General features: G+C 36.5%; 1 protein-coding gene across 1 annotated transcript; it reads left to right on the forward strand.

Moving 5' to 3' along the window:
- The first annotated feature begins 907 nt into the window (after window positions 1-907).
- Window positions 908-14,843, forward strand: tuft1b (tuftelin 1b). The gene is made up of 13 exons (XM_079485434.1): window positions 908-998; window positions 2,162-2,306; window positions 8,062-8,118; window positions 8,666-8,722; window positions 8,834-8,882; window positions 8,956-9,024; window positions 9,298-9,387; window positions 10,051-10,161; window positions 10,239-10,444; window positions 12,351-12,456; window positions 13,171-13,254; window positions 13,344-13,435; window positions 13,633-14,843. The coding sequence occupies exons 5-13, from the start codon at window positions 8,847-8,849 to the stop codon at window positions 13,703-13,705; spliced, it is 867 nt and encodes a 288-aa protein (XP_079341560.1). The 5' UTR covers window positions 908-998; window positions 2,162-2,306; window positions 8,062-8,118; window positions 8,666-8,722; window positions 8,834-8,846; the 3' UTR covers window positions 13,706-14,843.
- The last annotated feature ends 947 nt before the right edge of the window (window positions 14,844-15,790 follow it).

Here is a 15,790-nt window from a genome sequence, read left to right on the forward strand (position 1 = left end):
TGGTGTCACAAAGACAGCATTATTTATAATTCTGTAGATAAACACTTCCTGATAGACCAGTACAATTCACTGAGCAAATAGTATTGGTGTTGTGTAGTATGCTACACGTCAAGAATTACAGGTTGCGGTGGGTACGATCAAAATTAAAACATTGTGAATTTGTTAAAAATTAAAGTCTTAACATTCATCATGTGAAACGCAGGTCACGGTTCTCTTTTGCATGCATCTAATCCACTTGAAATAATAAACACTTCAGAAATGTATAATTCATGATACCTATACAAGTTCAGATGCGTACTTTGTGCAATGCAAAGTTGGAATGACATGATGGAAATTGTAATATTTTGTGTGCAGTTGTATTGTATCATTTGCATAGTTTCGATACAAAACGAAAAACCATAATTCAGGCTTAGTTGAGCTATTCTGTCAACAAAGATTCTTTAATAGACCATTTGAGCAAAGCGAGGACAGGCCCAGCCCAGTTCTACAGAAATCATTCTTCTTTTACTTTCTTTGCCAACATTGCTGAAATACATAGTTTGGTCTAAACAGACTACACGGAAAAACACCCTAAACAACAAATCCTGGCCACCTGACACATTAGCTAAATCCTGATTCTTGGGCTATGGACAATGTAGTTGTCTGACAAATGGAAAACATTTATACACAAAATTGTATAAAGAACTCAAATCTAATTGACTGCAAATATTAAATATGACTTTTGGTGTTATAACCAAACATGGCTCACTGAATTAAAGTATACTGTGTTTGTATCCATGTTTCATTCTGCACAGTGTTTTAGATACTGTTCTTTGAAGCATGTTTGTCTAGATAAAGCATATTGGCAGAAGGTCAATGCATCAATGTCAGATGCCAATGCCAAGGTTGCCAAAGTTGATTTATCTTCACTTCTCACATTTTTACCACTCAGCACCACCCAGCAAACTTAAACAAACACAAGTGGGTGATGTTATCTGAATGACTCCTGTGAAGTTGAGGTGAGTTTCTATGGCATTCCATTCTCTCCTTATCTAGAAAAACAAGCACAAGATGTGATCTAGAATTGCCAAAAATATTGTAGATATGAATACTTAATACATAAAATGAGAATGGTGCATATTTCTGCATATTTTTATTACAATACGTGTGATTGTTGTTAAACGTAAATTTAAGAACAACTGCGTTCTGAGACAAAATCAGATGATATTACTAGAAAGAAGACAAATCAGGTCACGGTGACCTCGCCCCGGCGTTGTATTTTGTATACAATACAACTGATCATAGGATTACATGAAATATCTTTTAATCTGCATAGTTACTAAAGTTTATATTTATATAGTAATGCACATGAAATGCACACATGTTCAATAATGCATGGGATGTAGCTTTAAAATATGATCTGGCTCTTACATTGGATTCTAGCTGTCCCATACTGTAAACTCCCCAATCAACTCAATAATGTTACGCAACTGACACCGTTGTTTTAAAGCCATATTACAGGATGCAAATGATCTCCTGTGATACTGATCTTGGAATAATCTGTCAAGCTGTTTTATTTGAGTGACATGTACAGGCAATAAACAAATTGTTTAGTTTTTCTCCTCTTACAAGCAACTAAACACATGACCTCATATGCAATCCAACCACTTAAATGTTGTGCTAGTACCTCCCACCCTGGTAAATCAACAACATTGTTTTAATATTTATGCACCTGCGGCAATGATAGAGCAAAGGTAATGTCATTTTGGTTCCCCATTTAGTCAAATGTTTTCAATAGAACCATGTTTTGCTTACTTTTTAATAATAATTTAAGGGTTCTTCATGGACCCCAACAGCCTGAAATTGTTCTTCGATCGCATAATGTTTGAATGTTTTCATTCGACCTAATTCTGTTTCTCGAATAATTATATAATATCCACCACATTCAAAATGATCCTTTATTCAAATGATTCAAAAAAGAGAGAATATTGAAAAGAGTATAGCCTACTTGAAATAGCTGGTCTACGATTTAAAGGCTAATGTCATTGCAAGAGTTAAAGAACAGAATTAAAGAACAGAATTAAATAATAAACATTACAGATAAATTATTCATTAAGAAAAGCTGAAATGCAAAGAGTTTAACAAATAACAAGCAAATATTTGTTTTGTTGTCATTACGGAGCTCCGCCTCTAGTCGGTGCTGTGCGCGTCAGCTGATTAGGGCTGGACTGGCGGAAGTCCCCGCCCCTGCCATATATGGACACAGCCTTCTCTTACCCTGAGTCACAACAAACGCACGCAGCCAGTGTGCATGTGCTTTCATTGAGGTAAGGTTGGGTGCCTTTTATTCCTTCGTTTTAATGCGTTTTCTTAATGCCATTTAAACTACATTCATAAAGATTATTAAGAATATGATTGATGGTTTGAAAACGATTTGTTACTTTGTGATTCTGGTGTTTGATACTGTACATACTGTACATACTGTAGATGCTGTAGATGCTGTAGATGCTGTAGATGCTGTAGAGAGTAATTTGATTTAGAGATCACTCGCTTTTTTATCTTGACTGCTGGTTAAAGAACGGCTTTCTGAAATAAGTGTATAATGTTCCTGACAGTGGTTTGTGGTTCAGTTCCACCCTTACTGTTAAATGTTAGCTGTCATCTAATGAGAAAATCATACTTTTTTAATAAAATTAAGTTCTTCTTCAGTTTTTTCAAGTGTATTTTTTAGGCTTTTTGACATGGAAGAAATCGTGGTTTGGTCATTTTTAATTGCACCAACCATTAAGCTCTAAAACTGATATGACCAACCCCATGACATTGGTTTGGTTGTGATATCGATTTCAAAAGGCCGTTAGACGTGTTTGTAGCTATTTCTATCTGATCTTACGCTTGCAAATAATGTTTTTTGGTGTAAACCAAATCCCGGACCGGGACTAGTCCTAGACTAGAAACCAGGACTAGTCCATAGTTCGATTGGGATGTTAAGATAGCTCTTACAAGCAAGCCTTATTAAAAACATTTATTGTGTGCATTTTAAGACAACATTGGCACTGATGTATTTAATACGATTTGTCAGTGCAAGTTGTTTTCAGTTTGGATTGGTCTAACATTTATTTTAGTCTAGGACTAGTTTTAAGACCTGTAGGGTGAAACCGCCTCGTAGTCTGGATTTAACCACACGTGGCCGGAAAATGATTATTATAATAGTGCATCTGAGGTCATTGCATCATTCTCAAGGTTTGGTTTATGTAATATCATCTCGCCTGATGAAATTAAAGATTGTAAAGATCCAAAAGCCTCTATGGAATCATATCTGGGTTGGACAATAACATAAAACGTATTTCACATATACGCGTCGTGTATCTGAAGGAAATATCGTATAGGATAATTTACAGGTGGTAGTTCAGAGCATGTATATGCATCATTTCTACAATTCAAAAGGAAAACAAAACTTGACAGCTGCATTATTCACAATTGAAACGTGTTCCGTTCCGAATTGAATTGTCTGGGTTTGTGCTGACTCATTCAGTAATGTTAGATCATGTCTTGGCCAAAACGATGCACAGTGTTGTCGGGGGCCAAGATGAGGTCATTTCTTTCCTTTTCTAAAAAGATGAAGTCATTGGTTATCTCACCCATGACAGATTTAATCCATCTTGATAATGCAAGGCCGTTAACAATACAAAAAAGATGTGCATGCGAACTCTGGCAGTTAAAGGGACGGTTCACCCAAAAAAGAATAATCATTTACTTACTCTTGAATTGTTCCAAGTTTGTATAAATGTCTTTGTTCTGATGAACACAGATAAAGATATTTGAAAGAATGCTTGTAACCAAACAGTCCTTCGCCACCGTTGACTAGCATCGTAAAAAAACGTGCTTCTGGGGCACTTTTGACAACCATTGTACATTTTCCTACTATTTCAATATATTCATTAGTTCTGCCTTTGATATTGAAAAACTAAATACACAAACCAATAGGGATTTCGCAACACAAAGCCTCGGGTGAGTGTGACAGGTACATGCATTGACAGACGTCTGCAGGCAGAATGTAAAAATCGCAATCGAGTATTTAATGATCCGCTTTAATTGTTATTGGGTCCAAGTCAATAAGCAGATCTCGCATTACCAGCAAATAGGTTGTGCAACATTATTTCAGCATAGTTCTGCAAATTATGTTTTAACAACATTGCATGAGAAGAGCTTATCAATGTGAGATGACGTAAAAAACGAAAACGACTTAATGAGATTAAATGTATTGCAGTTAATTGTTGTTGATTATCAAAACACCATTGATGTGCAGCCAGTAGTTTTGGTAAACCTGAACTTAACATGTGTTGATGTGCAGCCAGTAGCCTGCGGAAACTTCAGTGCGTGCGTGCGTGCAAAGTGATTGACAGCTATTATGCGGCCTGAGAGCTTAAGTTGATTTATTTGTTTTTTTTCTAAATGATATGATTCTAGCAAATTCCAAAAGATGGACACTTGAAACAAAGCATGTTGTCAATATATGGAGATATAATAAATGCAAATGTTAACTGTTTAAAAACACAAAAGAATGATTTTGGGTTTTATAGATCAGGACTTTGCATGTTTTTATAGTGTTAGATAAGCTTGAATACTAATGCAGTCATTTTAATCTCAGGTGGGCTTACGTGTGCCAAATGGGTGGGGGGTTTGAAAACCCGTTTTTCTGTGGATCAAGCATAGCTTCAGAGGTTTCTTCTCCATGTTTCTATCTCGAGAGGAAGAATGCGTAGGGTCTGATTTAATGGACGCAGGCTAATGTACAGGCATGCTGTGGAATTAAACCTGGATGCTGTTTTAAAGGTTCTGTTGATGTGCTGTGCTTCATAACTTCAGAACAGTGGCATTTATTGACATTCGTGTCATGTTGTCCTGACTCTGAATGAAAATAAGGTATGAGCTAAGCTCCTTGTCACATGCCTGAAACAGCTTCTGTATGCAAATAAGTAAAAACATCGGAATGTGCAGATGAGACGAGGAAGGAGGAATTTTTTAAAAAGTCAAAATACTTCCTCCTAGCCTTTTTTAATGTCATTTTAAGTACATTTTCAACATTGTTCAGTATATTTGAGGCTGTTTGTCACATAGATGCATCTATACATAGATGTCTCGCTCCCATACGTAAATCATCCGCGTTATTGGGAAAGGTCAAAGGTGGTCCATGATTTGAATTGCGAGTGACGACAGCAACTGCATTGTTGACCCTTCTTAAATTTGCGAATGCTTTGAGTCGTTGGCGTGTCTCAAGCAGTCAAATATGGCATCTACCCATGTCTAGGGTTTTCCAGACAAGAGGATTGATCTGGGATCACTGTTAGTCAAAGTTACGATCATTTTTTACTTTTGCAATTTGGTGCCACTACTTTAGTGCCAGTGCCAATTTTTAGGAAGGAAATTTTCCAAGTATTCATGTTGATTTTGTCCTAAATAATATCTTACCGGAATATAATAATTTTAATAAATATGCAGTGTGTGTTCATATTTATTTGCTGTTTTCTTCATGATTAAAAAAATTCAACGTTTAAATGGTTTTAAGAAGATTTACTTCTAAACCTATATTTCAGCAGTCTATATGACGGGGCCGAACTGAATGTGTATTTGTGAGTAATGACGTCTTGCCTTAAGGGAAACTGTGTTTGAGAGAACTGCACGGTGGCCCATCAGACCAGCCATTAGACTGCAGACAAACCATTCGACTGCAAATAATTAAGCACTTGAAAAGCTGCAACAGTGATTCAGATTCAGCGATGACGACAGATGTGAAATGGTGTATGAGAGATAGACGACATAATGGGATATGGGTGTGTGAGCTGAGCGAGAGAACATGAAGTCTTGTACACAAGCTGTATAGGGTGTGTCAACGTTTAGCTATGGAATGCATTTTAATTATATTTTCAGATGTCTTTTCTGTGTATGAGGATCTGTGCACTTATTTTGGAGATTACTTTGAATTAATGTCTCTTATGATCATGAATACCTCAAGACGTAGTTTAAATGCTTAAAGTTATTTGTTTTGTAACATAATAACATATAAACATTGGAGGGGGCGCCTGATAAAGTAGGCAGTGAAGAACGTGCACAACCTTCTTTAAATTCGCCATTGAAATATGAAATATAAGATCTGTTTCTTGACTTTGGTCGCTAAATGGTTTCCAAACTTTTATTTGCGTTATTTTATATTTTTAACAGTTATTCTGAAAGGGGAAAATAATCGTAATGAAAAATGAACAGGTGTCCAAACTGTCAACTGGTAGTTTACGTATTTGCACGGATGCTCGTATCTGTAATTACATGATTTGTTACACGCATGTCAATCTTCAAATGTGTCTGACATGGTTGATGTGTTCTTTTCACTGTACTCAAGTGTATGTGTGTTAGGTGTGCAGGTTCACCCCTCGGGTCGTTGTACTTTCTTTGATGTCACGCATGTCGCTCCGCTCTGCATGTAGGAACGAAACATTTAAGCAACTGGAGTTGGCACGCACACAGATACAGAGAGTTAAAGCAAAACATAAACTTTACCAAGTTCTGCATGTACTTACACAAACCCATTCATTTAAACCAGGAGTAGGCCTAAGTTAAATTATAATGTCAGTAGTCTTTAACAAAAAAAACGTGTTCATCTTGAGACAAAACAATTGCATAAATAGTTGTGTTTTATCAAGACACCTCTAACATTGCAGTTAGTTTGTAACTAGGCTTAAGGCTCATTAAAAAAAACAATAAATTAATGCTTAAAAAATAATTTTTGTCTATTGGTAGCCTTGTTTCTCTGATGAAATTATGACAAATTCCATATTTTTATCTAATCCGAATCAAATTGCATGCAACTTTGCAAATCTCACGTTTTTATCAGTTCGTTCTTACTACGTTTTAACCCAAATGTCTGCAAATTCAGAAAAAAATAAGCAGTAGTGTTGGTTATTCAGTTTCACAAAAAGCCCATTTACAACATACCAGCATCTTGAAGAAACCTATGCTTTTTTTAAAACATTTGTGCATGTAGTTTGCATGTCTTTCTGGTCTTTCTGGTAAACCTGGTCAGCAGTATTTACAGTCCGGTAGCATATGATTATACGCTCGTGCTTCGTGTTTATTATGTCTCTGGTATTTCACAGTAAAACCAGACAGCGGTGACCCACTTACATAAGCACGCAGTTATATCTTTTAAAAACATTTATATCTAACCTGGCATAGCCATGCGTGGCCGTCTACACTATCTCGCTCACATCTGTCTGGCACATAGGGCTTGCCATCTGGTTACACAAACGTTCTTTATTCCTCACACCCTTGACTGGTATCTGGTAAAGCAAGCTTTTATACGTGAAATCAGCAGTGAGTTCCAGTGATTTTAACCGATATCTTTCCATCTGTCTGTGATCATCAATTCCCACAGGATCCGACCCTTTGCTTTCCGTTTCTCCTGCACGGACATGTTGAGGTCTTGACTAGAATATAGTCACTTCCGAGATATGCAGAACAGGTTTCATGTAGGAACTCGTTGATGCGTTGAAAAAAGCAAGCACAAAATAAAACATTTAATTTTGAGTGAATTTGTGAATTTGTAAAAGCATTTTCTATTTTATGTTTAAGATTCAAACACTAAATACTTTTCCCATGTAAAACATTAAATGGGCCATTTTTATTTGTGTTAAGGTAAAGTGAAAGCAAATTGGAATGATGTGAATTACAAATCCCTTAAGCCGCTGCATTAACTACTGAATTACAGACTAAAAATACGATTTGTCCCATTCTTCCTGTTATTTTAGTCTCTACGTCTCTTCTGCATTCAGTGTCTCATTATCGTCTATTCGTCTTCAAGACAAATTTGTCCGTCATAAGGGTTTACACATGTTTCCATTGTGTTTTGTAACATGGACATTTCACAGTTCTGTCTGCTATAGAGATAAATGAATAAGTCAACTTGTTTGTTTTCTTCTTGTTTGTTCTTAAGTCTTTTGGAAAATGATTTCCCTCCTAGTCTCATTTTCTTTCATAATCTGCCCTTCACGCCCATCTCATATCTGTGTTTTACTTGTTCCACTTTCACAGAGAGATTCCACAGAGATCTGCATCCAGAAGCTGATTCTCTTCTGAAAGATCATCCAGGTATATGCACATTTTCTCTCATGTGTGTTTCTTGAACTATGGACACTTCAGCAGATTTCAACATTACGTTTTTTTATATTAACACTTTTTTACAGCATAGTCTTAATGATTTATTTTTACTTTTACGTATTGACTTTAGTGCTTTACCCAGACCCAGTAGACTTACTTAAAGTAAAATGTATCTTACAATAGATTTAATCATAAATCTATAATATGAAATTATAATTATGAATTAAATTGACAGCAAAATCAGAACCTAATAAAGGTTTATAAATATATACATATATATATATATTTATGATATATTATTTTATTTATGTATATATTTATAAATATATTTTAAAGTATAATATTCTTGTTTACTAAGGGGACAACAGGTTTAATTTGCATGTTTTACTTGTATTAAGAATGCTTATAAGATATCTTGAAATTAAACTCAAGCAAGACATTCGACAAATTGTTCTGCTGTACAAATTTGATAAACTACTACAGGGCAAATTATACAGCTGTGTTTGTGTTGCTTGACCTTGTAAATTTAATCCCACAGCGAAGTGACAAAGCCAAACCAGACGAACAGATCAGAGAATCAGTGGACAGGATTAAGGTACATTTAATGTGATGTAATATTAAACAGCAGACGGCGTGTGTAAAGGTGTTGTGTGCAATGTAACCTTACATGCATCTAGGGTCGTGAAACTGTCTGCCTGTGTTATAGGTGATTGAGACAGATGTCGTCGACGGATGAAGAGCCACAGGTGCTGGAGGTCAGTGTTTTCACTGCCCACTTATTAAGCAAAGAACAATGCTTGTTTGTAACATTTATGTGTTTGACCGCAGGTGAGGTACAGCCTAAAGACGCTGAGAGAGCAAATGGCAGCCAGACAGAACAATAATAACAACAATAAGGTAAACTGTACATTTTTACTCAAGCTTATTTCAAGCCCAAATGAAAGAAAATAATTTCCTATAGAAAAAAAGAATATTCTTTATGCTAAATTTATTTTGTGTCTAAATATGTTTATCCCAATATAAGTTAAATATATAGAATATATTTTTTCTATGTATTAAATAGAATTATATATTATATGTGATATATATGATTTTTTTGGCGAGGCATTGCAAGTATACATACACAGTTGTCATACGTCATTTGTAAAACACATTATTTTTGCGGCCTAGTTCCCATCCAACGGCCAAGAGGTCAACACGGTCATCAGTATACCTCACGGCACCAATGGCTCTGTGAACGGATTCATCTCTAAATGTCAGGTGAATAATCTGTCACACGGTTAATCACTTTCACCATTAGACACACACACCTATTTAGCAAGAATGCATTGGCTGGTCACACACTAGTAAACAAACAAACAAATAAGTGAGACGCTCCCATTGCAAAAGAAGGCATTCAGGATATGTCCAAAGAGTGGTGTTTTAAAGATGGAGGATAAAGGTGTGTACATTTTATTACATCCAGTAGAAGCCTATACATCTAAATGCATTGACAGAGATGTTCACGCAAAAAATGGCCAAAGCAACAGCAGCTTTGTTTTTATGTTTACAATCCTATGTGCTGGAATTCGGGAGCATTTGCAAATTAACATCTTGCTCTTGACTTGCAAAAAGTCACCCATCAAATCCTTTGGGAGCAGCATTTGCCAAATTTATGGCTGATCTGTAAACACGCCGTCATATCTCCGGATCCGTATCATCTTCACCCCTCCCTCTCTTCTGTTCTTCATCTCATGATTGAGAATAATAACTGTAAATCAGATGAATAGATTACACACATGATTGCAGTCATGTGGGAGGATTTGAAGTCATTTTGGACTAATGCGCATCCATAAATGTGTTCGCAAGGCTGAGAAACCCATTACACATGATAACATAAAATGATAACATAATCCCATATTGACCATTCGTGCACATTCACAGGGCAAAGAAGATGAAGACAACTGCGTGGCGCTGAGAGATGTCATCAAACATCTGTACACTCGGATGCAGGAGATGGAACGAAGACACCAGGAAGAGAAAGAGAGACTGCAGGTCAGATCAGTAATGCTCAATAGAAATGTAGTTTACTTTAATTTCTGTTACTAATCCCTCTTTAAAACCTTCATCAGGAAGAGAACCGTGGAATTCAGCAGCGTTGTTTGGAAGAGCACAACCATCGTGTGCAGAGGGCTGAAACGAGAGAAGACGAACAGAGTCGAAACATGGAAGAGATGCAGAAGCGTATGAGTTCTTTGGAGCTGGAAAATGTCAAGCTACGGGAACAACTGGCCGCTGAAAAACAGCAGGGAATGAAAAAAGCACATTCTGAGAAGAGGTGAGAGATTTAATACTGCTCACTAAAAACAGTTGGGTTAAAATTGACCCGACAAATAACCCAATACTGGGCTACTATAGTACAGACACATTTTTGGGATATATTACATTTACATTTAGTCATTTAGCAGACGCTTTTAGCCAAAGCGACTTACAGAGAGTTCAGGGAGCAATAAAGCGATATATACTCTCTGTGTATATATATCGTGTATATACACAGTATTTTACCCAACACATTGGGTTACAAGTTTAAGCCAACTGTTGGATAATGAAATAACTAATTGGTTGGGTCATTTTTGCCAACATGTTATTTATTATTTCATTGTTATTGTTATATTTGTTGTTTAGAAAACCCAACAAAACGACCCAATATCTCTAAACCAACGTTTTTAGAGTGTGATGGCAGGTTTGTTGCAGTTTTATATGCACAAATGTTGTAGGTTCATGTCATATGCTTGACAATGCTCCCTTGGATACGTTAAATGTTTTCGATCTGCAATTTGGTAACCAACCGGTTTGCCTATTTGGAACTCTGCTTGCGTGTTTCTGTGGTAACTCATATCTTAAAGCAACGCCTCTAACACAATAATAATAAATTGAATTAGACTGAATATGACTCATACACTATGAGCGGACTCAACGTTTATCATTGCTCATTCATTGATGTTCTTTTATGTTCTATATATTGTCACGAAATGGCTTAGGACAGAACCCAGATGCAGGAAGACGAAGGGTTAACGTAAACAAACTTTTATTAAATGAAACATCCACAATGGGAAAAACATGAACCAAAAAACAAGGCAAACAAACACCTCCCACGAGGAGGAGAAAACAAGGGTATTAGGAAAAATGAACTAATAAGTATACAAACTGGAACAACATGTAATCCAATGACGGACATCAGCATTGGGCATAGAGACAAGAGACAATAGATAAAGACAATGCACCAACCCTGAACAGATTGAAACTGAGACCATATAAAGGGAGACACTAACGAGGAGTGATTACATGGGGAGAGTGGTGACAGCTGATGGGAATGAAACCCTAACGAGGTGAATTACAAAACAGACGATGGGAATGAAACCCTAATGAAATTACAGGAGATAGGAGGGTGGGGCTGAGAGACATAACAGGAAGACACGTGGCATTAAGTAACAACATAAAGCCACATGTCTCCACACATAACACAACAGAAACCCGAAAGACGTGGCAATGTCATGACTCTGCCCAGGAAGCTAGAAAGCTCGAGACAGGAAGGACAGAGTCCTAACATATATACTGTATATACTGCAAGATCATAAACAATACCAAAACTTTTCTTGAAACTAAGAGATCATAAAGATTTACTAATCTTAATATGTAGTAGGGCCATGATTAAGCTGTTTGACAATGGATATTGACAAATATTTCACACGACAAAATAATAAATTACTAAAGTTACACATATTATCCTGTTCAAATTCCTTGCTTGTTGTTTAGTGCATTGCCCCCTCAAGTAGCCTATAAATGTTTGAAGGTTTTTGTAAGAATGTTATTATGACTGTGAATTATGAATCAATGCTGGTTTATGCTGGTCCAAGAACTTCACTACACAAAACAGAATATTTATTTTAATTTTTATTACTTTTCTGGACTGGGAAACTTCCACTGGTCTGGACACACCTGCATGTAAAGACTGTAATGTGCGTGAATTAAATGATTGTTTGGTCGTAGAATTCATCTGAATATTTGTTATGCAACTCATTCAGGACAATACTATAAAACATAAATAAGAAAGGACATTTTCATATTTGTAAGATTTAACTTCTTTACTTTAAAAAAAAAAAGAATGTACGTGTAATAGCCCAGCACTGTGTGTTGTATGTGCATGCGTGTTTTATCATGGCAACATGTTTTGTGATCTACAGGTGTGTGGAGCTGGAAGAGGAGCTGGCAACGGTGAAGAATAAAAACCACAACTTGAATGACATGCTCAAAAATATACAGAAGAAAATTAAAATCACGATTGAACAGGTGACATAACATACACATTCACAGATTACTTTTGAAACGGTCAGTCACAGACATAGATATAGAAAATCTCAATTTTTAGGTGACAGCTTAAGGACACGGATTCACTTTCAGATGTGAATTTTGTTTAACTGCTTTTTCATAAAATATTTCAAAGGCAAGTTGTTTTCTGTGAAACATCAGTAGCTAAAATCATTCACAATAAGAATAGAGCATGCAAGCTGTTTCATAGGCATGTAGGATGAATGTTGACTTAAGAGACATGCTAATAAAGAATAAAAGGGGACGTTTAGGAGGAAAATTGATCGGGCATGTCCTTAGTTCTGCTCAATAAAAACAAAGCAAGGTTGTTATGTGGAGTGTGTGGAAGTGAAACTCAAACTCGGTTATAAATAAAAGATGCAGTCATTTCCTTGTCGATCATCCGGCACACTTTAGCTCTCACGTTACACGTGACCACAACATCAGTACACATTAAAACCGTGTGTGCAAGATATGCATTACATGCCTTATAGAAAACTCTGCAACAGCTTTGTATATTTAATGTTTTGATTAAGTGGTAATGCGGTAGGTAAAATGTACTAAAGACCTTTTCTAGATCATGAATTAAGTCACAAGAGATGTAAAATACATATTTTAAAAAATCTGTGTAATGGTATATTGTTGCGTATTGGCGTAAGTGACATTCTGCTAAATCTCTTACGTCTGTAATAACAGGTGCAAAACTCCCGAACCATCATCGAACAAAGAGACAGAATGATCAATGACCTTAAAGAAAAAGTTTCATTTCTTGACTCTGAGGTTAGTGGCTGTACTATTTCAGAGATTCTTTTCTTTCTTCATTTTTTCTTTGTTTGTCATTCTGTTATTGTAACATATTTCTTCTGCAGAAAAGAGAGATGCATGATCGGATGGAGTTTTATCTTGGAAATCAAGTGCCTACACCTTATAACTCAGACACAGGATCCAAAGTTGTCTACAGGTATGGCTATAATAAAACCATACATGTTGTATTTAGGTACATGTCAACTGTAGATATCATTCAGTGAAATATGAGAAATATTACCTTACATTTTTGTCTGAGTAATTTGACCAGTTTGCCATAGATAATATTTAATGCAAACAATATATATGTGCATGTATAAAAATATAAAAGGTATTTCTCGATTTGCATTATAGCAAACCTCTGATACCTACAAGCCCGAGAAACAAGTCTTTGCCCTTCATTAAAGTGATCGAGACAAAGTCTTGAATGAATCTGATGGATTATGACATGGAATGAGAAACACCCTTGTTGAAGAAGCAACAGATATTTTAACATCTCTTTGTTAAGCACATATACAGTATGAGCAGCATTTTGTCTTTCTGTATATATGCTTTATGTCTTTTACCTGAAATGTGTTGCATTGGCTATGTAATAAATGGTGTTGGGGATATTTGTGAAATGATGTGTTTCTATAAAATCTGTCAAGTTTCAGCATGCATAAAAAAAAGATCATGTAACCAACCTTTGACTGATCCAGTAGTTGACAGCTGATTTCATAAAGCGTAATGAAGCTGTAATCAAATTATTTATACTATATATATTATTTATATTACCGTCGATATTTCTCAGTGCTACTTATGAACTTGTGTATATACATAAACACTAGTTGTGAATAATTCATTGAACCTTGCAAAACCTGCCTTTTCCTTTGGCAACTGTATTTGTATTGTATTAACATTCCATGTGTTGTATAGAATTAATTTATATGTTACTGAATTAAGTGCGAGAACTTACCCTTTAAACATCTGTTATTAAATGTAAACCTTTTTGTTCTTGTAGATGAAATTGTAGGACCTTGCACTTTTCTCTATCACTGTATCTTAAGGGCTAATACATTAAACTTTTTAGGATGAATCACAGTAGATGCGAGAGAATGTTACTTTATATATGTCGAATTCACTTTATAAAGGCTTTCATAAAATTAGGCTTTTTTTTACTTGACCTGAGGAAATTGCGATTTTATTTTTTTAGCATAGCTCTACATTTTTGGTAACAAAACTAAAATACTAGCTAGAAATAAATGATAATGATTGAATATGAGACAATGTTTGTTTTTGGGTTTCTTCAAATTGTTTGTTTATTGTTAATGGTGGCTAACTTATCAATGAAGTGTAATACTTAAACACCTAAAGACAGGCTAATATAAGAAACCGTTTTCCGTTTATGATATCCAAACAAGCCATTATATAAACCATAACAAACAGCATACAAAGTATTCAGTATCAAATGAAACCCATTTGCTGCCCTATATATATATAGGCGAGACAGACTATTTTTACAAAGAAATATTACAATACGTTAAAATAGATATAGATTCACTATATGTACAAGCAATAAATATTTCCGCAAATGTTCAGCTCCACAGTAATTCATCTATTCCCATTTTTCATTACTGTATGAACACAGCTGCCACCAATATTAAATCAATATCAGTGATTCCAAACATGTTATCAGAATAAGATAACCAGCGAATATGTACATTACATAAGAGCGTCTATTATGCGCATCAGTTGTTATATATATACAGGAATACGTTTTGATCACATGGTCGGGCTTTAGCGCGTGAAGCAGCCAAGTGGTGCTCGCTGCAGAGCATATGGGCGGACGTTAGACGTCCAGCGAGGAGGAGCTACAGATCCAGCGAGGAGGAGCTACTGTCACATCCAGCGAGGAGGAGTTACTGTCACATCCAGCGAGGAGGAGCTACAGATCCAGCGAGGAGGAGCTACTGTCACATCCAGCGAGGAGGAGTTACTGTCACATCCAGCGAGGAGGAGCTACAGATCCAGCGAGGAGGAGCTACAGTTCACATCCAGCGAGGAGGAGCTACAGTTCACATCCAGAGAGGAGGAGCTACAGATCCAGCGAGGAGGAGCTACTGTCACATCCAGCGAGGAGGAGTTACTGTCACATCCAGCGAGGAGGAGCTACTGTCACATCCAGCGAGGAGGAGTTACTGTCACATCCAGCGAGGAGGAGCTACAGATCCAGCGAGGAGGAGCTACTGTCACATCCAGCGAGGAGGAGCTACAGATCCAGCGAGGAGGAGCTACTGTCACATCCAGCGAGGAGGAGTTACTGTCACATCCAGCGAGGAGGAGCTACAGTTCACATCCAGCCAGGAGGAGCTACAGTTCACATCCAGAGAGGAGGAGCTACAGATCCAGCGAGGAGGAGCTACATGAAAGCTTCACCTCTGTGGATATCGAAGCGCCGCACATTTTCGTTCATGAAAGCTCTACGTCAGATCGTACTTAAGTAATCCTTGATACACATTAGATTGCCTGACCT

Source organism: Barbatula barbatula (assembly GCF_947034865.1).
Source record: "Barbatula barbatula genome assembly, chromosome: 21".
NCBI lineage: Eukaryota > Metazoa > Chordata > Actinopteri > Cypriniformes > Nemacheilidae > Barbatula > Barbatula barbatula.

What these genes read in the sequence shown, in the direction of transcription:
- tuft1b (XM_079485434.1), top strand. Translation starts at nt 8,847, where the DNA reads ATGTCGTCGACGGATGAAGAGCCACAGGTGCTGGAG. An exon ending in ACAATAATAACAACAATAAG is followed by an intron (nt 9,025 to 9,297) that starts GTAAACTGTACA and finishes TTTGCGGCCTAG; the next exon opens with TTCCCATCCAACGGCCAAGA. An exon ending in TTAAAATCACGATTGAACAG is followed by an intron (nt 12,457 to 13,170) that starts GTGACATAACAT and finishes CTGTAATAACAG; the next exon opens with GTGCAAAACTCCCGAACCAT.